At 44.4% G+C, this 24,977-nt stretch overlaps 1 protein-coding gene across 2 annotated transcripts in view; it reads right to left on the bottom strand.

Annotated features, from left to right (window-relative positions):
- Positions 1-24,251, bottom strand: part of TFCP2 (transcription factor CP2) — a 61,474-nt gene extending 37,223 nt beyond the window's left edge. For both annotated transcript variants that reach the window (XM_069970314.1, XM_069970316.1), the window contains exons 1-4: positions 23,708-24,251; positions 10,086-10,237; positions 4,058-4,134; positions 2,061-2,166 (exon numbers count right to left, since the gene is read on the bottom strand). In XM_069970314.1, coding sequence (XP_069826415.1) covers positions 2,061-2,166; positions 4,058-4,134; positions 10,086-10,237; positions 23,708-23,829 — 457 coding nt within the window. In that variant the 5' untranslated portion in view covers positions 23,830-24,251. The remainder of the gene's footprint in view (positions 1-2,060; positions 2,167-4,057; positions 4,135-10,085; positions 10,238-23,707) is intronic.
- Positions 24,252-24,977: the final 726 nt, after the last annotated feature.

Here is a 24,977-nt window from a genome sequence, read left to right as displayed (position 1 = left end):
TGTGGTAGGACAACAACCCCCAGCATACTCCTGTGTGGCAGGACAACAACTCCCAGCATACTCCTATGTGGCTCTGTGTGGTAGAACAACAACTCCCAGCATAATCCTATGTGGCTCTGTGTGGTAGGACAACAACTCCCAGCATGTTCCTGTGTGGCTCTGTGTGGTAGGACAACAACTCCCAGCATGTTCCTGTGCGGCTCAAGTAGGACAACAACAACTCCCAGTGGTGGGTATGTGTGGTGTGTATGTGTATATGTGACTGTATGTGTGTCTGTGTTTGCAGGATATATATACTGTGTGTCTGTGTAGGCAGTATATACACTGTGGGAGAGATTAATCAAACATGGTGTAAAGTGAAACTGGATCAGTTGCCCCTAGCAACCAATGAGATTCCACCTTTCATTTTCCAATGAGTCTGTGAGGAATGAAAGGTGGAATCTGATTGGTTACCGGGGGCGACTGAGCCAGTTTCACTTTACACCATGTTTGATGAATCTCCCCCGTGTGTCTGTATGTGTATATGTGACTGTATCTGTCTGTGTAAGCAGTATATACAGTGCGTGTCTCCAAGAGATAGGCTTGGGATGGGCTACAATTAGCCGGGGGGGGGGGGGGGGGGGGGGGGGGAGGCGCCAAAAGAATATTCTGCACAGGGCGCCATCTACCCTAAGGCCGGCCCTGGATGTACCCGATTGTAAATCCTCTTTAATCTCCAGTGCAAAGTGTCAAAGACGTGTTCCATAGCACCTTAAGTGCCGAGGACTAGAGCACCTCCCTGCTCCCCCTCCCATCCCTGACCCTGCCTGACTAAAGGCCCTATTCCACCAACAGATCTGACAGATTATCTGCCAAAGATTTGAAGCCAAACCCAGGAGTGGATTGAAAAGAGGAGAAATCCAGTCTTTCCTTTATGACCTGTTCTGTTTATAGTCTGTTCCTGGGTTTGGCTTCAAATCTTTGGCAGATAATCTGTCGTCAGATCTGTTGGTGGAATAGGGCCTTAACAATCAGCAGGAGGCTAAGCCCAGCTTCTAGCTTGTTCCTGCACTGGGTGTATAAACTGTGCACAGGGGTGTGATTTAGAAGCATGGATCAGTTTCCAGCATTATGATGCAACTTTTTGGTGTGGCTGCACTTAGCACACCATTGATGAATTTCCCTGTGTACATATAGAAACTTGAATGTTATTTTAAAGCTCCTTGCTCAGTAGACAATGTTACAGTTTCCAACCGTAAAATACAACTTCCTAATTCACACAGAGACCAAGGGTGGTATTACACGGGCCGAGCAGGGCCCGATAATACCTGTAAACGAGCAGCGATCTGCTAGATCGTTGCTCGTTTACTGGGCCTATTACACGGCCCGATAATCGTTTGACAAGAGCTGCAAGGACATCGTTACCGATGTCCTTGCAGCCCTTGCTAAACTGGCATACATTACCCATCCACGTTCCAGGGCTGCTCCTGCCGTCCACTTCTCCCGGGGGTCCCGCGCGCTCTCTAGCGTCACAGCAGCCTGTCAGCTGGTAGGCCGCTCAGCCAATCACAGGCCGGGACCGCCGCGGCCTGTGATTGGCTGAGCGGCCTATCAGCTGACAGGCCTCTGTGACGCTAGAGCGCGCGCGGGACGCAGGGAGAAGCGGACGGCAGGAGCAGCCCTGGAACGTGGATGGGTAATGTATATCGTTAGTCGCCGGCCACGCACCGCTATTACACGCAGCGGTGCGCGGTCGGCGCCCGACGAAAATAGGTTCTAAACTTTATCAACGATCAGCCGATGATCGTTGTCATCGGCTGATCGTTGCATTTATTACACGGAGCGATAATCGGCCGAATCGGGACAATTCGGCCGATTATCGTTCCGTGTAATACCACCCCAAGGCTGTGTTTACATCTGCGTCAAAACCTCCATTGCCAGATCTGACAGGAAGAACAGAGCTGCACATGGTTTACTCTCAAAACATCAGTAAAGTGCTAGAATAGCCCATACTAAACAAGAGTGCTTTATTAATACATTGATGCTAATATATGATATGCTGCTTGCGCATTTCTTTTTACCAATGTCAAGTATTCTGTCTCCAGGCCTGTTCCACCGCCAACCTTCCAGTTGCTGATGCTCTGTGTACTGCAGGCGCCGGTCATGAAACACCACTCTAAAGATGCTCTGCAAGAGAAAAAAGGAGGATACTAAAAAAAAAAATACAGGGCTCTCAGCATTAGGCTCACGCTAAAAAGTCCCTGTATCTGCACCTATTTCCACCCCCTCACCAACACACAGATACACGCACACACGCACATATATATTAACCCAAAAAAATCTGCCCAGGAGATCCCCGAAGCTCTCCCGGGCAGCCGAGCATCACATCGGAGAAGCTTGGAAATGCTCGGCTGCAGGGAGAGCTTCAGGAGAACGGCAGAGGCTTCGGGGACTTCAGGCACCTCTGCTATTCTCCCGAAGCTCTTCCGGCAGCAGAGCATGAACATGAGGGGAGATGAGCAGCTACCAGGAGGAGCTGCCGGAATTGGTGACAGGTGAGTTTGTTTTTTTCAGTGGGGGGCCCTGCAGCCATGGGGAGTCAGGTGGTGCAGGGGTTCCTGCCTCAGTTAACCCTTTGCTGACTGCAGCAGGGCTCCAGCTGGTAAACCCTGCTGTGGTCAGGCAGGGGTTAACATTTTCCAGCGTTTAATACGATCCCCTGAAAATCTTCTTAAAAGTAAGGGTCGTATTCCACGGGCTGAGCAGGACCCGATCAATGATGTAAACAAGCGTCGATCTGCTAGATCGCTGCTTGTTTACTGGGCCTATTTCACACCCCATTGAGAGTTGAGAGAGGGCTGCAGGGACATCGTTACCGATGTCCTTGCAGCCCATGCACCATACATTACCTAGCAGGACTTCTCCTCCGCGGGTCCCGCGGTGCAGCATCAACTCCGGTGGTCCTGGTCTGTGATTGGCTGAATGGTCTGACAGCTCAGTCAGGCCACTCTGGAGCTGCTGATGCTGTGCTGCGGGACCCGGGGAAGAAGATGGAGCGGAGGAGAAGGCCTGCCAGGTAATGTATGGTGCTTCAAATCGTTGGTCGTCCGCCACGCACCGCTATTCTACCGTAGCGATGCACAGTGGGGGACCAATGATTTTAGGTCTGGTCCTAAATAAACGATCAGCAGATGACACAATCATTGGCTGATCGTTTTCTCTATTCCACGAGCAATAATCGGCCGAATCAGACAATTATCGCTCCCGTGGAATAGGGACCTAAGAGGTAAACTTATACGCTGGAAAATACTGTATACACAGACACAATTAACCAATTATACATCAAAATCTGTCCGTCTTCAAGTCCTCTAGTTATTTTTCCAATGGTATTTTTGTATATAAATCGACACTCCACTGTATTCTAACCGTGGTGTGCTCAAGGTCAATCAATATGAAGAGAAGCAATTTAGTCAATTTAGTCATTTTTTCATGCACTTATTTACTTATGTAGCAGTTAAAATAGTAATTTAACACAGATTATTGTAACATTTGCTTTCTAAAATGAATGCCAAAGATTGAAAAATGGTGAATGAAGTAATGTGCCCATAAGCTCCATCTTAGACTGTATGGTTATATTGCTAGCAGATGAGAACTAAATGTTCAAAAAGAACTCAAGGAAGGAAATAAAAACAAATTCTTATAAAGATGTAAACTTAACAGACAATGTTCCGCATTTGTATTTCTTTATTGAATTATATTAAATAACTTTGTCCCTCTTTGTACTCACACTATTTTCCTTCCCAGGATTGTTCCTGGTGTATATCAGTTTGGGATTTATATTGTAAAATGGAAACTTATATTGTAAGATGTAAGCGTCACTTAGACATCCTACAGATGCACCAGTACAGTTAGAAAATCTGGTGCACCTTTAGACTGTCTAGTCTAGGTTTCCAACATCATTTAATTGGCTTACACTTACACAAAAACACGTGCCAAAATTTGGAGCATTTTGGTGCACTTATGCGCCAGCCCCTTTCAATGAATCCATACTTTACTCACATGTGGAGAGAATACTTACCTTAACTAGCTTGCCAGTCAATTCAGGTAATTCTCCTAGTTTTCTATTGTCCAACATCCTGATTTCATAGGACTGTCCTGTAAAGGAACACACAGTTTATAATTCGCTAAAATTTTATCTGGGAAATGACTAGAAACATTCTAAATGCAAAAATGGAAGTAACAAAGCAGTAAATGGACTCTCTTTACAAGTTATATTGGGGGCAAAATGGACAAATGCCCAGGACAAATGCCGAAAAGCTCTAGTAGGGCTGGTATCACACACAGTTTTTAAAACCAATACTAAAAGTGAATTTAACCCCTTAGCGACCCATGACGTATCTGATACGTCATGGTGCCACGGGGGGTGTTCAGAGCGGGGTCCTGCCGGGACCCCTCTCTGAACGTCGCTGATCCCGGCTGTGCCTCTATTAGCCGGGCAGTGCAGCCGGGCAGTGCCTCTATTAGCCGCAACGGCAACGGGACCTGCGCCGGCTAATAGAGGCACTGCCTGACAGCTGCACTTAGATGCTGTGCTCTCCCTGTCCCTGGTGTCTAGTGGGACGGATCTCCCCCCCGCAATGCGATCGCAGGGGGGAGATCCGTTCTTCTGCCCGTGCCGGGCCTCAGCGTCGGAATGACACTGATCCCCGCTCGGCAATAGATTGCTATGGCCTGCAGCAGGCCATAGCAATCTATGACTGATCTGATCGATCTTTGCTGTGTATATACACAGCATTGATCTCTATGAGAGATCAGTGCTGTTTATATTCAAGTCCCCCAGGGGGACTTCTAGTTAAAGTAAAAATAAAAGTAAAAGTGTTTTTTTATTAATAAAAAATCCCCTCCCCCATTAAAAGTCTAAATCACCCCCCTATTCCCATTTTATAAATATAAATAAACAAATAAACATATTTAGTATCGCCGCGCGCGTAATTGCCCGAACTATAAATTAATCACATTCCTGATCTCGTACGGTAAATGGCGTAAGCGCAAAAAATTCCAAAGTGCAAAATTGCGCATTTTTGGTCCCATCAAATCCAGAAAAAATGTAATAAAAAGCGATCAAAAAGTCGCATATGTGCAATCAAGGTACCGATAGAAAGAAAACATCATGGCGCAAAAAGTGACACCTCACACAGCCCCATAGACCAAAGGATAAAAGCGCTATAAGCCTGGGAATAGAGCGATTTTAAGGAACATATATTTGTTAACAATGGTTTGAATTTTTTACAAGCCATCAGATAATATAAAAGTTGTACATGTTACATATCGCTGTAATCTTAACGACTTGAGGAACATATATAAGAAGTCAGTTTTACCATAGGGCGAACGGCTTAAATGCAAAACTCCCCGAAATCAAAACAAATTCCTTTTATTTTTTCAAAATAATATGTTTTGGAAAAATAATGCCTGTCATTGCAAAGTACAATTGGTTTCGCAAAAAAATAAGGGCTCATGTGGGTCTCTAGGTGAAAAAGTGCAAGCGCTATGGACTTTTAAACAAAGTGGAAAAAGCAAAAGAGCAAAAACGAAAATTGGCTTTCACCTTAAAGGACAACTCCGGCGAAAAAATTTTTTGGCTTATTTAACACACATTACAAAGTTATATAACTTTGTAATGTGGTTAAATACCCGGTCTGGCCCCCTTCCCCCACTTTCCAACCCCGACCCCCCACCCCGGAAGTTAAAGAATATATACATTACCTATTACGGTCGTCACGGTCCTCTTCTCTAGTGTCGAGTGACGTCAGAGCTGGGGGGCGGTCCGGGTCTTCTTCCTCCTCGGCGTCTTCATTGAGAGTGAATGGGAGAGAAAAGGCTGCTGGTGCACATGCGCACCAGCAGCCTTTTCATTGGCGGGAGCGCATCACATGGCTTCCAGCTTGCTCAGCCCTGATTGGCTGAGCTTGTTGGAAGCCATGTGATGCGCTCCAGCCAATGAAAAGGCTGTCGGTGCGCAAGCGCACTGGCAGCCTTTTCTCTCTCATGGACCCGGAAGCAAGAGACATCGCTGGACGGCGGAGGCAGGTGCCGGTGAGGCGGACGGCGGGCTAATGGAGTGGCGATCGTCACCGGAGGGATGGTGAGTATGGTGTCTGTGTGTGTCTGTGTTTTTTTTTTGGGGGGGGTCCCGCCGGAGTTGTCCTTTAAACAAAATGAGACAACTACAAGAAGGACGTCTACATATACTTTTTGCTGAATCCATGTCTGGCGTTGACTCAAAAACTGCACATATCATTCCAGCCTAAAATGAATAAAATTAAAGGAAAGCTTCTAGCAACCCATTATATTATGTTATAATGAAAACAGACTTTTTTTTTTGCAAACTTGTTTTTATTTTCATTTCCATAAACAAAATAGGTACAGAAGGTATGGATTATGTGAACCTACAGACTGATGCATCAAGGCATAAAGGTTCAAACAGCTTGTACACATGCAGCAGCCCTGGAACGTGGATAGGTATTGTATATGGTTAAGCAAGGGCTGCAAGGACATCGGTAACGATGTCCCTGCAGCCCTTGTTTAACGATTATCGGGCCGTGTAATAGGTCCAGTAAACAGGCGACGATCTAGCAGATCGCTGCTCGTTTACAGGTATTATCAGGCCCCCATCGGCCCGTGTAATACCACCCTAAGTGGTGATGGGGTAGACAACTGTTTTAAAGGGCAAGTAGACGTTCACATGATTAGACATAAATGATGCAAGTCCCACCTCAGGACCTTGTACTTAAAGCGACTCTGTACCCACAATCTGACCCCCCCTAAACCACTTGTACCTAGGGATAGAGATTTTTAATCCAAGATCTGTCCTGGGGTTTGTTCAGCAGGTGACGCAGTTATTGTTCTAAAAAACAACTTTTAAACTTGCAGCCCCATGCCCAACGGGAGTATCTGTGCCTTAACTTAGCACCACCCCTCCGTCCCTCCTCCCCACCCTCTTCATCATTAGGAATGTTACTGGAGACATTCTAAGCCCCGGCCATTGGGCACAGGACTGCCAGTTTAGAAGTAGTTTTTAGGACAATAACTGCATCACCTGCCTCAGGGACCCCAAGACAGATCTTGGATTAAAAGCAGCTATCCGAAGGTACAAGTAGTTTGGGGGGGAAAATCCTCTTTAACTTAATTTGCTAATCATGTTATCAGTAGGATTCCTATAGACTACTGAACCCTTAGCAGAGGCTTGACACGGTGTGATCTCCTCTCCTGCAATCTCCTATAACACAGGCAGATAGGGCTGATGATTTGTAAGAAGGGCCTGATCAGCTGATGAATAAGCATTTGCTCGTTCTCTCTAGCCCTATTACACGGGCCTTAAGGCTTCCTTTACACTTACCATAGTGTTTATTTTTTTTCATTCCATGCTCTAAAAAAAGTGTCACAAAAAACTTCACTTTGTTTTTCCCCTCCCATAGCAGTGTGTATTAGTACAAGTGGTTTTCTTTCCAGTTGCATCTCTCATTACAAGTCACGTACAGTAAGTCTTTGATCATGTGATTCAAGGATTTCATTTGAAGAATGTGAAAAATGTAAAACAAACCACCATAAAAACTGCACATTTATATTTACACATGCAGCCTTTAAACCTATAGAGATCTACAGAAGAAAAAAGCTGTTCTATCCCCCCCCGGCTACTGCTGCTGCAAATGTCCAGGTGATGACCTCTTCGGTGCACAAAGGTGTCTGTATTGAGAGATTTCTCAGCTACTCTCTTAACTATGATTGACAGCTTTTCTGACTGGACGCTAGAAATGGCAATCATACATAAGGCTGGACCAGAAAGCTCTCAAAGCAGAAAGAAAGAAGGGGTGCTGGCAGTTTTGGTAGCTTAAAATTGCTGACAAATTCCCTTTAAAATTTACCTATACTGTACTGTCTGATGCAGAATCATTGCTGAAAATCCCACCACGTTTACACGTCGCCTTGGGGTCCCATAAATACTACAGTGTTTGCCTGTCGGGACATACTACAGGCAACATAGGACAGTATGTCAACACTTAACCCCCAGTGATCTAAAGCAGAGATTATGAGCACGTACATTAGTAGCAGAGGTGAAAGTCTCAGCATATGGGAGAGGTAATATATCATACGCTAAAGAATTCACTTTACACATAATGCCTAACAGACCATGATCCCCAGGAAAGAAAGAATGTGACAGATCCTGATGGGGAGTTCTTCCATCATAACATATGTACGCACAAGACTGACTCTGCTACAAAGTAAGTCACTTATATGGCAAGACATGAAGAAACCAGCCTACAGGATTCCCCTTCATCAAAGCATTCACACCTCATTGCTAGTATATGAAAACTACAGATCTTAATAGGATCCAGCACATGCTGAAAGACTTCCCCATAATCTATTATATAATAGACTTATAGTTACAGGAACTGCGGGAGCTGATGACAAACTTCACTCGGCCAATGGGATCAGCAAGATACACTGATCAGCCATTAGATTACAAAAACCAAGAGGTGACATACGTAGCTTTGATTATCTACGCCAAGGTCATCTGGTTTGTTGGCATCAGGAAGAAAAAGGCAAGTGTAAGGCAAGTGACTGAGGGCCAAACTGTGATTGCCAGACCACTGTACTACAAAAAGTATTCTGAAGCTAGGCAACCTATGAACCAGCAACAAGACTGAGGCTGCCCTACAGGTAAAACCAAGCCATTCTCTTATTATTTATCCCCCCTGATGGAACTGTATAGTCATTACTACTCTCTACTCTTTATTCCCCCAAATTATCTAACAAATAATAATCACAGTGCCAGACTCCTCGTGAGCTCCTACTAATGGTGATTCTCCCCACACCATGATGTCATATACATTATACTGGGTCAGCACCAGACGGAGGGGAGGAGATGGTGTCTTACTATATCTGGTACTGACACAGTAATGATGACTGCTGGAAGGAGAGGAGGAAGATTTACAGGTCAGGAATGTATTGCAAGAATGCTTCTCCCAGGGAGGGGGATGTGTGGTGGTGTACTGCATGGGATGTGTGGGCACGGGAGGTCCAGCAAGCACAATGCCAGCAAACTACACACAGCGTTTGGGTCCTATTAGACAAAGCAATTTTTCATTTTCACCAATTAAAGATGAACGATTGCAAACAGGCGCTTTTAGGAACAACCTGGAATCATTCTCCATATTACATGGAATAATAGTAATTACTTATGAAATACTGACATGTGAAGGATTAACAATGATTTTAAGATCAGCTCAAAAGATGCCATCAACGACTTATGAACAAATTTTCGATTTAATGATTTTTCACACAATAATCTTTCCGTGTAATAGGGAACCTGAACAACCTGAACAGGGCACCAAGAGGATGCCCGAAAATGTCAGGATAGCAGAAACACCTAATGGTAGACGGAACACTGGGGCATTTTAATTTTTATATGAAAAAGACAGGTATGCTTTTTCATATTCAGGCAACCATGCACTTTTTTAGCTGTCAGTTGAATATTCACTAATTCATTCAGCTGAAATCTACCTTCCACTGCCCCATCTATATGAATGCTGTGTTTGGGAAAACTGCAGCTAGACATCTCTGGGCAGCAGGATATCTCCACACTGGCCACAAATAAGACAGCTGCTGGCTGGCTTGATCGCTCCATTCACATACACAACCAGCCAAGTGACTTACATCCAAGAGAACAAAAGTACTAGCCAGGTAAAAGCCAACACTCCCCTCCTTATCTACCCTGACATCAACCGTCAGGGCAGAGTTGGAAAACCAGATGGTTGGCTGAATTTGCCAAAGTTAGTATGGCCAGCTTAAAAAAAAAAAAAAAAAAAAGAAGATCAGGGATGTACGGTTCACCAATAGTGGGTAAGCAAAAACATAGGGGTATCAAGCAAAAACAAATTTAAATTTATAACAATATTGTTCTGTAGTATATTGGTCTTTACTAGAAGGGTGGAAATACTTAAACATTTGTTCATCTGGCTATACCCAAGAATAAATGTCAAACTGTTTGCTAGGTTTGGTGAGCAAGCATATAAAATATACAGCCAAGATAGCTGCAGAATAATCACCTTGATTAAGATAGGTAAGGGTCTCTTCATGGAGCTTCACTGCGGGGGAGGTAGCCGTACACAGCACATACTGGAAAGGTAAGATCTTATTTTCACTTTCAGAAGGTAGACTTGACTCTTCTTGCTTGAAAATAGGCAGGGCAAGTACATCACTGAAAGAAAAGAAAAAAAGATTAGAAAACTGGCAGATGGAACAATAAAGATCCAAGCAAGGGAAGTACTTTAAGGGTATGTTCACACTAAGCAAAATCAGCGGAATTCCCGACACAGAATTCTGCAGATTTTACTCGGTGTGAACATGCCCTAATATATATGCCTCAGGACACTGAACTGGTATAATTGTGGCTCTAATTAAACGTAGGGGGTCTTAGGGGTCCTTTCTGTAAAACCAGCACAGAGACACAGCTAGAACTTATAGGCTAACAAGAAAACACCTCAAAAGGCAATAGTCATCGATTTTATTTTACTTATTTTTTTTTTTGTTATCTTACCCTGAAGTAAAGGACACACCTTCACAAGGGGAAACTGTGAGATACAGTTTGCAACAATGTGCTGTAAAATTGCCCTTTGGTGCAACCAATAGACAGTATGAGGTGTCTAGAAATGTAGCAGATGTATAAAATGGCCAGTCTAATAAACTTTTAATTATTATGGAACTCCCTCATTAGAAGCCATGTATACAGCTAAATCACTCCACAAACTATTGGCCCTATTCCACGGGCAGTCTAGTGGAGCAAACGAGCGCTCTGTATTGTAATGTCCATACTTCCGAACGCTCCCACAGACTTCTACGAGGGCATCCATGATGGAATGCCAGGCAAAAATAGGACAGGTTCTATAAGTCCTCCTTCACATGTCAGGAAAATCTGTATTTCGTATCAGGAAGACCAGATACATTTTCTGACACAGGGTTTTATTGGGCATGGCAACCCTTCAGAGCTGTTTCTGAAAGTCGTCCCATCCAGAAAATAGGTCAAGAAATTATAGAACCTGTCCTATTCCATCACAGATAGAAATACTGACATTTTATAGGGAAAGAGACCTTATTTCTTGACCTACTTTCCGGAACGGACACCCTACTGGAAAAATCCTTAAGTGTAACCACACCAAATAGAACCCAATGCGCCAAGAAGTCTACAGTATGTGTAAATGGGGCCTAAGGGCCCTATTACACCAACAGATTATCTAACAGATTTTTTTCAAGCCAAAGCCAGGAATGGATTTAAAAAGAGGAGAAATCTGTTTTCATTTATAACCTGATCTTTGTTTACAGTCCATTCTGTGCGATAATCTATTGGTGTAATAGGGCCCAAATACTTTATCACATTAACCTGGGTGGCTGAAGCATTGCAGCAGTTATTATACATTCTAAAGTCTTGATGCCATGGTACAATTATTCTACTGGATACCTTGGTAAAGATTAAAGCCGGGATGGGGAACCTGTGGCCCTCCACCTATAAACTATAATCCCAATCATGCCTGGACAGCTAAAGCTTTTGAAGCCCAGGCATGATGGGAATTGTAGTTTTGTAACAGCTGGAGGGTCTCATGCGCCCCATCCCTGGGTTGAAGGGTATGTGTTCCTTATTTTCAAACCAGTGGAAACAAGATTTAGTCAGTTAACTATGAAAGTTTCATTTTTTTTAGTTTTCACAAAACACATTTCACACTTTTTTGTTTATTCCCCCCACCACCACCGCCCAGGGCAAATACATCCGCTACAGAGAAGAAGATACTTAACTGAATTGGAAACAGATCCCATCACCCACTTACTATGGGTGGGTTCACACTACGGAATTCTCGTGGACAATGTTTGCGGAATTCCGTCAGCTGTCCGCCCGCACTTTTCCTCCGGCCCCATAGACACCATTCTATGGGCCGGCGTATTCCGCGACCGCTAAAAGAAGTGACATGACACTTCTTTCAGCGTATAGAGGAATACGCCGGCCCATAGAATGGTGTCTATGGGGCCGGCGGAAAGGCGCCCAAATGTGCGGGCGGACAGCTGACGGAATTAAGGCCCTATTCCACGGGTTGTTTAGAGGAGCAATATCGTTCGTATTCGGCCGATATCGGCCGCTACGAACGATATTCGTCCCGTGGAATAGAGTTCAATGATCAGCCGACATCGTTCATGTCGGCTGATCGTTGCAGTCGCTTGTTTTTCAACATGTTGAAAAACAAGCGACTGATATAGCAGCGATCTGCTGCCGTCGCTCCGTTGAATAGGAGCATCGGCAGCAGGCGCTGCTATATCCTATGGGCTGCCCGGACGATCAGCGATCCCCCGGGCAGCCCCCCCAGCAGCTCCCAGCCGCCCCCTCCCGCACTCACCTGCTCGCTGCAGCGAGCAGGGAACGAGGAGCAAACGAGCGCTAATAGCGCTCGTTTGCTCCTCCAAACGACTCGTGGAGAATTCGCGAGAATTCCATAGTGTGAACCCGCCCTAAATGTGTAAGCGGTGTATAATTCATGTGGCGGGTGATGAGAAGATCACATAGAGGCTCTGACTGCACAAGACAACAGATAGGAAACAGGCTTCTTAGATATAATAACTACTCTTCTAAAGTTACAGGCTACGTGCTCTCAGCTTTACATTCTCCTGGGAGAACAAATTAGCATGCTTGAAAAATCTAATGAAAACATTTACACTACCTACTTCTTTTTCTTGAATCCACTCATGATCCTAGCTTAAATAAAAAAAATACTGATCCAATACTGACGTGTGAATGAGGAGGCCTCAGCATACACATGTATGCTATGTAAGTGAAAGGGACTAAGCGGCAACACCAACAAAACACCAATTTGTAGTCATCTAGGTTGCATGACCAATAAAGACAATAAAGTTGCCTGGCTGAAAGGGATTATCCAGCAAAAAACTCTTTCAAATCATCTGGTTTCAGAAAGTTATATAGATTTGTAATTCCCAGAAGTATGGGGAAGTCTTCCCATACTTATCAGCTGCTATAGGTCCAGCAGGAAACATTTTAATTTCAGTCTGGCATTTCTGTCCGAGACAGGAACTGTCCAGAACAGTAGCAAATCCCCATAGAAAACCTTTCTTGCTCTGGCAATTCCTGTCTTGGCCAGAGATGTCAGCAGAGAGCACTGTGTCAGACCAAAATAGAACAATATTTCCTACAGGACATACAGTAGCTGATAAGTATGGGAAGACTTGAGATTTTTTAAAAAGTAGTAAATTACAAATCTATATAATTTTCGGAAACCAGTTGATATGAAAGAAAAAGATTTTCGCTGGAAAACACCTTTAAAGCACTAGCAGTATCCAGTGGAGGGGCTGAAAAATGATCTGTGCACAGAGCTCAGGACACTTAAGAGTCATTCACATGTCTGTACACAGACTGTTCAGCGGACTCTTATGCTGCGTTTACAAGGAACGATTATCGTTCGAATTTTCGCTATAACGATCGCATTTGAGCGATAATCGTTCCGCGTAAACACAGAAAACGATCAAGCGACGAGCGAAAAATGGTTCATTTTGATCTTTCAACATGTTAAAAAATCTTTGTTGGCTAAAAATTTGCAGATCGTTTCGTGTAAATAGTCAAAGATTCACCCTATGTAAAAGATGGGCTTAAGCGATCTTAAAAACGATCGTAATATCGATTTTTCTAACGATTTATTCATCTAAACACTGATCGTTATAAAAACCAAATCGTTGCTTCAAAATCGTTAAAACGATCGATTGGGCGAATTATCGCTTCGTGTAAACGTAGCATTAGGTCAAGTTGTTAGTTTTATTTAACCAATTGTCTGCTTCCAGCAATGCTGGGTGATGGAGCTGTGCACCAAAATCAATGAGTTAATATATTGTTTTAGAATTAAAGGCGTAGCCCAGGAACCGGAGTAAAATCCCTATTACACGAAACAATTATTGGCTGCATTCGTCCGATGTTGGCTATTACGGCTGATAACAGTCTTGTGTAATAGAACACAACGATCAGCCGACATGAACGATGTCGGCTGATCGTTGCAGTCATTTGTCTTTCAACATGTTGAAAGACAAACGACTCAAAGCAACGGCGGCAGCAGACCGCTCCCCCCTCCCCAAGACAGCCATGCATAGATTGGTAACCTTTCCTTCTGGAGCATTGTCCGTTTTGGCTACAATCCTCAATCAGGTTTTAAAGCTTCTACTCAAATACACACTTGAAAAAAAAGAGAGCTACTTTTAGAAAGTGTTATCCGAGAGCGGATTTGCATATTCTCCACTCTTTACTAAATAATCTTTCATTAATAAGTTACATTGTAATTGTACCAAATAGAAAATGTACCTGTACGTCAGGGAAAAAAGGTTTTCACACCATGATACCATTCCATACAAAAGGAGGCGAGATGATCAAGCACATCCACACATCATGAGACCTCGGAGGTTCAGATCTAATCGGAGACTATGTATTATCCAAGTACACAAAAAAGGTGACCTGCATTACTACAAAGCCAAAATCGGAATTGTCTATGCTACTAAGTGTTCATGCCAAGACTTCGTAGCTCACAGTGATATCATCCCAAACAGAACAGAGATGAAAAAAAAAAAAAATGTCTGTGGTTGAAATAAAAAGGGTTACCCAGGCAAATTGTGCCACCAAAGCTAAACATAAGATCAATCAGAAGAAACCATGCGTGACTGTCCAGCTATTAGTGACACAGCCCACACTAGGATGCCGGGCAGCAACAAATAAACTTGGCACTTTGAAGATATAGCTGTGGGCAGACAACAAATGAGCATGGCAGAAATACAAATTATCCATCGCCAACAACAAAAACACAAATATCCAGCAAGATACCACAAGACCAGTCCTGAAATAACCGGTCACCATCATCCAAACAATGGCACAAGACACTGCATGACTGTACATTCTGTGCGCTAGAAAGAAGAACAAAGGGAAAAAATATATCATCCACAAAGGCCAATTACTTACAAAGCAAAACAGACCCACCGAAGATTGCTGTATGTCTTGGCTGTTTGGCCAATAACCGCTTCATGTAATAAAAGGCAATGATCACCTGACATGCACAATGTCGGCTGATCGTAGTCTTTTTATATGTTGAAAGACCAACGACTAAGGGCCCTATTCCACCAGCCGATTATCGTTCAGCTTATCGTTAAAATTGTTCGAATCTAAACAATAATTGTTAGTTTGAATAGCAGTTAACGACTAACGACCGAACGAGAAATCGTTGAGCGTTTAATAAGACCTGGACCTATTTTTATTGTTGCTCGTTCGCAAATCGTTCGCATTGAATAAGAAGTCGTTTGGTCGTTCGCAGTAGTGACGAACGTAATAGCGACGACAAGACAACCGCAAGAACGATCATAAGTAACGATTATCTTTCTATGTAAATGGGTGAACGATTTCAGGTCTTTCGTAATAGCGGTTGTTTGGATTGTTTATCGTTAACGATTATGCGAACGATAATCGTGCCGTGGAATAGGGCCCTAAGGGTCCATTTACACAGAAAGATTATCTGACAGATTATCTGCCAAAGATTTGAAGCCAAAGCCAGGAATGGATTTAAAAAGAGGACATCTCAGTGTTTCCTATATGACCTGATCTCTCTTTATAGTCTGTTCCTAGCTTTGGCTTCAAATCTTTGGCAGATAATCTTTCTGTGTAAATAGACCCTAAGATAGAAAGCATCCGGTACCATCACTCCATATAACAGAAGTGGTGGCAGAAGACCGCCACTATCTCCTATGGCTCCCCACACAATCTAAAGATCATCCCTGGAGCCCCTTCCGCAGCTCCCCACACTCCTCCCCCCCCAGACACTCCTTTAGCCGCTTGCTGTTGACACGGGTAATGGCGTCAAAGCCAAACACAGTCCGCTATACACAAATGTGTGTCAGCAGATCTAATCAATGCTGTTACATGGGACCATTAGGTAAAGAAGCGCTCCTAGGATCGTGCCTTGTGCAGGTTCTGTGGATGATACCAATCCTCTATATACACACACACACACACCGGTCATCCCGATGGAGACATGAAGTCAGTTGCATATGTCAAACTAGATTTGGCCTACATTAGGTCACTTGCAGTTTTTGATGGTCTCAAGACCCGCAGTCAAAGCTGCCAACATTGCATGCAGACTTTGGCAACTACACAGCAGACAGTACGAGCCCTCATGGAAAGACATCCAGTCCTGTCATTTAGCTGATAAAGCAGACTGGTTCACCTCAGGGAACTCCCATCTGCAGTCACTGTTTTTGTAAGATAGTCTGGGCTAAGCTACCATGGATCAGAGAAAGAAAGCTTTGCATTCCTTTACTTTCATAGAACTTCTCTTAAAGGGGTATTCACCACTGGGAAGAACCCACTTAACACTGCACAAAAAGATAAATATTGTAATTTATATAGATTTTTCAATATGCAGTGTAAAGAACTGTCCAGGCCTTAAAGTTTGGACTGAGTTGCTACTGGTTACTGCCTACTGTAGTTGTGGTATTACAGGAGGCACAGCAGTCACTGAATTCCAGCACTAGATTCCCACTGAAGGTTCAGAGCAGGCATGAGTGTTAAAAGGGAATCTGTCACCTTCGTATCAGGAAGAATATATAAATGATGCCTTTCTATTGCTAAAGGCCATTTGCAGCGTAATAAAATTGCATTTTATAGTGGAAGCTGAAGAGCCACAGAAGCGATGCTGAGCCACAGCATACACGCCTCTTCCCTCCCACACCCTTGCTTTCTGACCGCCATACAAAACTTATAATGCGTTTAAACAGTTTTTTATCCGACAGATTTTTGAAGCCAAAGCCAGGAATGGATTTGAGAAGAGAAATCTCAGTTTTTCCTTTATGACCTGTTCTCTCTTTATAGTCCGTCCCTGGCTTTGGCTTGAATAATCTGTCACATGAATCTCTGTGTTAACACACTATGAGCCTCCAGTCCTGTCCATCAGTTAGTCATAGCAGGGAGAGGTGGGGGAGGAGGCACACGTGCTGTGCTGTGATTTCTGTGGCACTTCTGCTTCAACAGAGAAATGCAATTTTATAACTCTGCAAATAGCCATCAGCAAAGACAAAGGCATCATTTATATCATCTCCCTATCACTAACTGCCTGTGTCTGCACTTCTGTACCCAATACGTAGGTGACAGATTCCCTTTAAAAGTGCTCTGCCAATAGGTACAATACAATAGGGGTCATGTGACTAGCTTTGCTAGACCACTCATTTTACCCTCTGTAGTGAAAGACAATACCAGAGCCACAGGGGCCAGGAAAAGAAAAATAAAGAAACATAGTGAAAAACAAGGAACGTGCAGCTGACAAGCATCTACAAGTTAAAGGAGAAGTCCAGCCTCAGGGTTTTATTAGTATTATTTTTTTTTTATCAGCACTAAATTACCTCTTCCTAGAGACCACGATGCACCATCTGACCGGCCCCAGGACCCCCACCGGAAGGCAACCCCCGCCCCCCCCCCCCCCCGGTCACACGTACAGGATCTGCAGCAGATTTGATGGCGCAGATTTGAAGTTGCAGATTGAAAGCAAATCTACAGCTTCAAATCTGCGCCAACAAATCTGATGCGGATCCTGTACGCGTGACCGCACTCTTATGGTCCTTTTACACGGAACGATTATCGTTCGAATTTGCACGATAACGATCCAATTCGAACGATAATCGTACGCGTAAACGCAGCGAAGGATCAAACGACGAGCGAGAAATTGTTCATTTTGTGAGGGGTGAGGTGGGGTGGTACTGGAACTAAGGGCAGGAAATGCCCCAGAAGCAATGCCAATCCGGAGGAGCTGTCCATACCGCACTTCTACTAAATTTATTTCAAACCTAAAAAAGTATTTTCTCTGGCTATACACCCAGGTACACACAACAAAAATTTACTTGTCAGCCAAATGTCTAACCGGAGGAACAACTTCGAATACTCCCAATGGTTGACACGACATGAAGGAATATCTGTACTGTAAACACCAAATTTACAGAACGCCTTCTGATTTCATAATGTTTGTTATGGAAACAAAACGATGGAGATTTACCGGGACTCTGAAGACTAAAGCTTCTTACAGACAGGAGACAATACAGCTCAGTGTGCCAATCCCACCATATACAACCATATATACACTCCCCAACAATTCAAGTACTATGGCAGTGGCAGCTATGGTAAGCTATAATCTGTAAAGCAGGCACTACGCAGCACAGTTCTCCATTGTTTAATATCCCTATGCAGGTTGACTATTTAGGACAGTTGTCCATTGTATATATAATTATCCAGGTTTGGGAGATGACTGGCTCCCAGACACTTCTGGTACCACTTATCTCGGGGGAAGGGTACTTCAGCCCCTATAGACTGCAGGGTATCTATACTATCTGCTCAAAAATGTTTACTAAGCGCAGCCATCTGAGAGCTGAACATACGCAAGAAAGTCTTCATTCTGTGGAGACAGGACAAACGTTCTTGATTGGGAAACAGTTTGTGCTTAAGGGCCGTATGACACCAAAAGACATCTGACAGATTTTTATAACCAAAGCCAGGAATGGATTTGAAAAGAGAAGAAATCTTATTCTTTCCTTTATGACCTGATCTCTGTCAATAGCCTGTTCCTGGTTTTGGTTGCAAAAAATCTGCCAGATATCTGTTGGTCTTATAGAGGCCTAAGGTCGTTAAACAGGTCGATTATCGACAAGGAGAACTGCCAGAAATGCTCCTTTAGCTAATAATCGGCTCGTGTAAAAGAGCGATCAGCCATGGAGCAGGGAAAACGGCAGCACCTCAGCCGATTGCATCTTTTATGCAGGTGGTAAAATTTATCACTATTGGCCGCAAAGTAAATGGGATGTGCGGCTGACAGTAATACAGTTAAATGGCCGCACGAACTATACAGTGGTCGTTCGTGTGGCCCTTCCACGTGATTCATACTGCCTTCTAAGGGTACTCTAAGGGACTATAAACAGAGAACATGTCAAAGATAAGACCGAGATTTCTCTTTTCAAATCCATTCCTGGCTTTGGCTGAAAAATCTGTAAAATAATCTGTCAGACATCTTTTGCTGTATTAAGGCCTTTGATGAAGTAAAATAGCGGTCAACCTGTAGATAAGAGGACAAGATATGTTAAATAAAGGTCTGTAAAATCCCGACTTGCGACAAACTTAGGGTCCTAACAATAAACGATCGCAAACGAGATTTTTTATCGTTAACTTGAAGTCATTCACCATATTACACAGAACGATAATTGTTAGATACGATCATTACTACGATAGTTATTGCGATCCTTACTATGATCGTTTACGATCCCAGCAAAACAATGAACAATGTGCAATTACACTGAACAATTAGTGAACAAATGCGGAACTACAGCGAACGAGTGTGGAATTAAAGAGAACGATTAGCGAACAATTAACGATAACTTTAGGTTCAGATCTGAATCAACGACATACAAATGATTTTTTGATCGTTGCCTGCAATTACACAGAACAATTATCGTTTAAATTCGAACGATATAACGATTTTTCACATGATAATCGTCCCGTGTAATAGGACTCTTAGAGTAAATTTGGCTTTTTCCAACAAGAAAAAGCCAAGAAGTCAGAGACAGGTCCACTTTAAAGGCTTTTGATCTCACTCAATATTACTGTTTCCGTTTTATGTTTTCCTCAAAATGGTGATCATAGTAGCTGCTGTAAGGAGGGAGCGGCCTAGCTCCTGAGTATCAGGTTACTTTACAAGGGGTGGGATCCTGGCATCAATGTGTGAATGCACCATTACTGATATTTTTGTGTGTGTAACACTGTAGCTCTACAGCCATCAGTCTGATGTGAGTGTGACACAAGCAACCCTGAACCAGATGTCTGCACATATTTTTCTAGGCCATAAACGAGCATCAGCATTACTTCCAGTCTGATGAGCGCCTCACAGACAGGGTAACTACGGGCTCAGCGCAGGTCAGAGGATAATGCTAATAAACCACCATGGTAACAAAGACCAAGGTTCCCCCTTGGATGCGGAAGCAATGAATAAGTATGGGTTGCATATAGGTTTGTGCTTGTATATTAGGCTCATGTGACCCATTCTGTGCCCCCCCCCCCCCCCAAACATTCTACATCTGCGAATGATTTAGGATCTGCAGGAGGTGACAGGCACTCTGTAAACTGTTACACTATTCTACCAGAATACTCTCAACTAATCATTATATTTCTGCAAAGAAAAGTCACTCAGATACAAATCGGTGGTATGACGTCAAAGAGCTAAGGGAGTGTGCAGAGATTTCACAATGCCTATAGGCCGGCCTGGGAGCTCAGTATTCCAGGTGAAATAGAATTAAGATATGGCCCCATAGGCCCACCAACTCCCAAGGCAATCTAAAGGCTGTAGGACACAGCAAAGGGTAGATTTATGGAAGAATAAATAGCTGTGGCTTGGGGCAGGTAATATTCACTGTGGAATACAATTACAGGATTCAATTTTACAAATCTCATTCACAAGTGGTAGAGATTTTCCGCATGTGGTTCGATACAGTAAGAACATGGATTTGATGTGTTATGATGAATTTGATGAGACACACAAAAAGACAACACAAATCTGCAAGTGACAAGGCTGTAAGTTACCTCCTGATCTGCAACAAAATCTGAGAATCTCAAAAACACTTTTTCTTTCTTCTTCTTAGATTCCACAGAAAAACCCACAACAACAAAAATACACCAGATCTGCCTGTTCTACGGGCCTCCCTGGTCATTGTTGTGAGTTGCTGCAGAGATCATAAGCAAGATTTCAGCCCCGTGCAGACTAACCTTCAAAAGGGGCCTTCTCTATGCACCAGAGATGTTATTGGTTTACTATGTATACAGAACACTGGGACAGATGCAGCAATACAATGACAACCCAGAAACAAGTTCTACTGAGTCTTCCATTAACTTACAAGACACCTTCACCTAAGAACAAAAATTACTGTTAATGGGACTACGAATAGGGAAAAATAAGGGTCCATTTACAAAGAAAGATTATCTGCCAAATTATCTGCCAAAGCTTTGAAGCCAAAGCCAGGAATGGATTTGAAAAGAGGAGAAATCTCAGGCTTTCCTTTATGACTTGATCTCTGTTTATAGTCTGTTCCTGGCTTTGGCTTCAAATGTTTGGCAGATAATCTGTGTAAATGGACCCTTAGACATGATGCTTTAGAGTTGCATCCACTGCCAATGTCGTCAGCAATTTAAACAGGCCTAAAGGAAAGGAAACATGGAGTAGTGGCCTATAGTGAGGTAGCGACGTTCTCTCTTCCCAAATAACTTTGGAAATTAAGAGCTCGACCTGATCAGTTGCTTTGGGCTACCATACACTGCCTCTGATGAACAGGCCCCAATATCCACATTAGAACAAGTGTAGACAAATTACTACAGATATCAGAATACAGCAGGTAGTTGACAGCTGCTCGTTCATTCAGCCGACAGCTTTTTTTCCCTGACCGCTCAATAGGCACAGGTGCTCGGCCCAAGGAGGAGACAAAGAGAAGGAGATATAGGACACTCGGGCTGACGTGTACAGGCAGTATCACAGCAGCCCAAGAGCCTGACAATAAGAACAAAGACGTCCCACAATGTTATCAGCTGGCAGCACATGTCTAGAACTGGCTACATATAGCCCAAGACTTATCCAGCCTGGCCTTTGATCTAAGGCACCAGTCACACCATGTAGTCTGCACATTGCTGGGACCTGTCGGTCACCTGTTAGAAGTATGCACATGTACACCGCATCATGTTCACAGCAGGCTTATTGGAGTTTAATGGACCAATTGTAGTCCACTAGTAACTATGTTGAGTCCAATTCCTGACTCAACATAGTTTTGCAGGACTAGGGCTGAATGTCCCACACAAAGTATGGGGCCTCCTGCTGACCGCAAAACCACTGACCTGCTGGCACAGACAACCCATGAGTATCACCCACAAACAGAAGTATTGGAGCCTGGGCCCCTGGCAAATGCATAGAATCCACAGTCCTGTGCATTGGCCCAGAGAATAACGTTGGCAGTTGCAGATCTTTTCTTAGTCATGTCCAAGCAGATGGGACACACAGTCACCATTAGGTTAGGGCTACACAAGGATTTTGGCTGATGCACAGGTCAAGCAGACCAAACTTCTGTGATCTTGTGGCTGCGGCCCAACAGTGGCAACAAATAAATCCATTTTGGATCATGGATTTCTCACGACTATCAGGTCATTGTTAAGGTTACTAGGGGGGTAAGCTGCAACACTGCATGATGGACAGTGCGATATAGCAATCTGGTACCACAACTTGTTGTGACCAAAATTATTGTGTAACCTTGCTATGACCAGGAAATGCAATGACACACGACTATTTACATCAGCACACCTATTATAGGATAAGCAACCAACATGCATGTGGATGGCCTTGTGTGTCAAATCCACTGTACTGTGTTGGGATTTCTACCATTAGAAAACAACAACACTTGTCTATGGGCTATATCTGGTATTGCTGTTCAAGTGAACGGGGCTCAGCACTGAGAGGGTGTCATATGTGGAAATAAAAGCCTGATTTGTACCTCAGAAGAAGACAACTACCCAAGTGCAGTGGTGGCCAGACACACCAGTCACCTCCAAGGACTCCAGCTACAAACCTCTAAACATGGTGACAAGTGTCATCTATTACAATATACTGGAAATATGTGTGATGAATGATACAGACCAGGAACCTGACCCCTACAGGTCTATAAGGAACTGTATGTAGAGGCCCATTAATATGCAGGATGAAACATTGCAGGGCATAGAGGATAATGGGATAATGGGAGACCTCAAAAGTTGTGCAAAGTTCATCTAAAGAGCCCCTTGAAATACGAGCAGAGATCTGATTGGTTGCTACAGCATTTCAGTTCCCCATAGTAATCCATCATATCATACATCCTTACTCCTCAACCTTCTCAGCAGCTGCAAGACTACAACTCCTATCATGCTCCAGCTATCCAATGCCTATATTGTTATATTCCACCAGTGTTGCCCATCCGGTAGCTCTTTAGCAGCTGCAAAACTACAACTCCCAGCATGCTCCAGCTGTCACCCATTTCTTTGGATTACAGAGAACCAATATTCCACAACCTGTAGCTTTCCAGCTATTACAAAACTACAACTCCCAGCATGCACCATCTGCCTACCAATGTTACTGTATGATAGTGGACTAGCCTTCCCCATCCTGAGACTCCCCAGCTCTTGCTAAACTACAACTCCCAGCATGCACCATCTGCCTACCAATGTTACTGTATGATAGTGGACTAGCCTTCCCCATAATGAGACTCCCCAGCTCTTGCTAAACTACAACTCCCAGCATGCTACAGCCACCTATGATATTCTCATATTATAGTAGATTAATCTGAGTTCTTGCAAACCTATAACTCCCAGCATGCTCCTGTGCTATTACAGCAGACCACAACACCCATCATCTGGCTCACCAGCTGTTACTAACACTCCCAGCATAGTCCAGCAGCCCAGCCATACTGTATTACTGGAATATGGCAGAGCTCCCCATCTGTCACACAACTACAACCCTCAGCATGCCCTCCAGCCTTCCGTGTTGGGAGTTGTAGTTGTGTAATCCCCTCCTGTGTCAGTAGCAGGAGGCCAGCCCCCTCCGCCATGTACCTCATACTGTAGGCGCCAGCACCCAGCTCCTGCCCGATCCCGGATAAGCTGGCATCAAAGTCTTGCACCAGTCCGGACTCGATGACTTCATCGGCGAGCGGTAGCTTCAGTGCCCAGGCCATGCTTGTAGTCGGGGTCGCGCTCCTGCACCAAGGCTGCTCAGTCCTCAGGATTCCGGGCACACAGGGACACAACGGGTCTACAGCACGCAGTCCTTCCTGCCCCCGGTGCACGCGATACTATGCCGGCTGCGGGAGGAGGACATGCCAGGGCTCCCCGGGAACGCTACATGGACAGCTATGTAGCTTCCTAGGAGATCATGGTGGGCGCTGGGGGAGGCATCACAAGGAAAGCCGCACTGTGCCTGAGAAGAAGCCTCCCCGGTACACCGCGTGCCCAGCGCTCATGGACCTGTAACGGGGGGGCGGACGGGCTCCCGCAGGACACAGGTGAGGCGCCTCAACAAGGCAACATGGAGGAAGAAGCAGCGGCTGCGACGGCCGACACGACGCACAGCGTGACGTCAGCAGGAGACACCGCCTTCTCGGCAGCGGCCAGCCAATCAGAGGCCGCTCACAAACACCCCACAGGGTAGGCTGGCAGGCTGCCTGCACACTGTACTAGCGGGGCGGCAGTGAGTGGGCGGGGCTATCTGGCGGAACTTGTCCCTGATTGGAGGGTCAGGAGCATGTGCGGGCTGGGGAGCTCGCCGTGTGACGTAATTAGATGTCACACGGGAAGTGGAGTGTGTGCGGGGAGTTATTACATAAGAGCACACTCCCTGCCGGCCGCGCTGCAGTCTCTGCACGTCATGTACGTGTGCTGCTCCCGGGGCAGGCAGCGGAGTGTTACTGATCACCGGGTCCGTACTGCAGCAGCCAGAGACTCCAATACAGCGATAGTAGAGAAGCTGACGGTGGGCTGTGACCATGGACAGATGTGCCCCACATGGATGACAGCAGCTTATCGCTACCTAGAAATAACATGGCTCATCTGGCCGCTATACTCAGACTAACAGGGTCCACGGAAAGCAGTGTAATACTGTGTGATACTGTGTGCGCAGAATTATTGGGTAAATGAGGATTTTGATCCTTTTTATACATGTGTTACTGTATAGGCTTGAAAGCCAACTACTAATTTAGTAAATCAGGTGATGTATTGAGGAGGTGTGGTCTAATGACATTATCACCCTATATAAGGCGTGCTTAATTGTTAAGCAACTTCCTTTCCTTTGGTAAAATGGGTCAGAAGAGAGATTTGATCAACTCTG

The sequence above is a fragment of the Dendropsophus ebraccatus genome, chromosome 5 (genome assembly GCF_027789765.1).
Source record: "Dendropsophus ebraccatus isolate aDenEbr1 chromosome 5, aDenEbr1.pat, whole genome shotgun sequence".
NCBI classification, from domain to species: domain Eukaryota; kingdom Metazoa; phylum Chordata; class Amphibia; order Anura; family Hylidae; genus Dendropsophus; species Dendropsophus ebraccatus.
The sequence above is the reverse complement of the archived record's forward strand: the minus strand, read 5'-3'. Positions and strand labels throughout refer to the sequence as shown.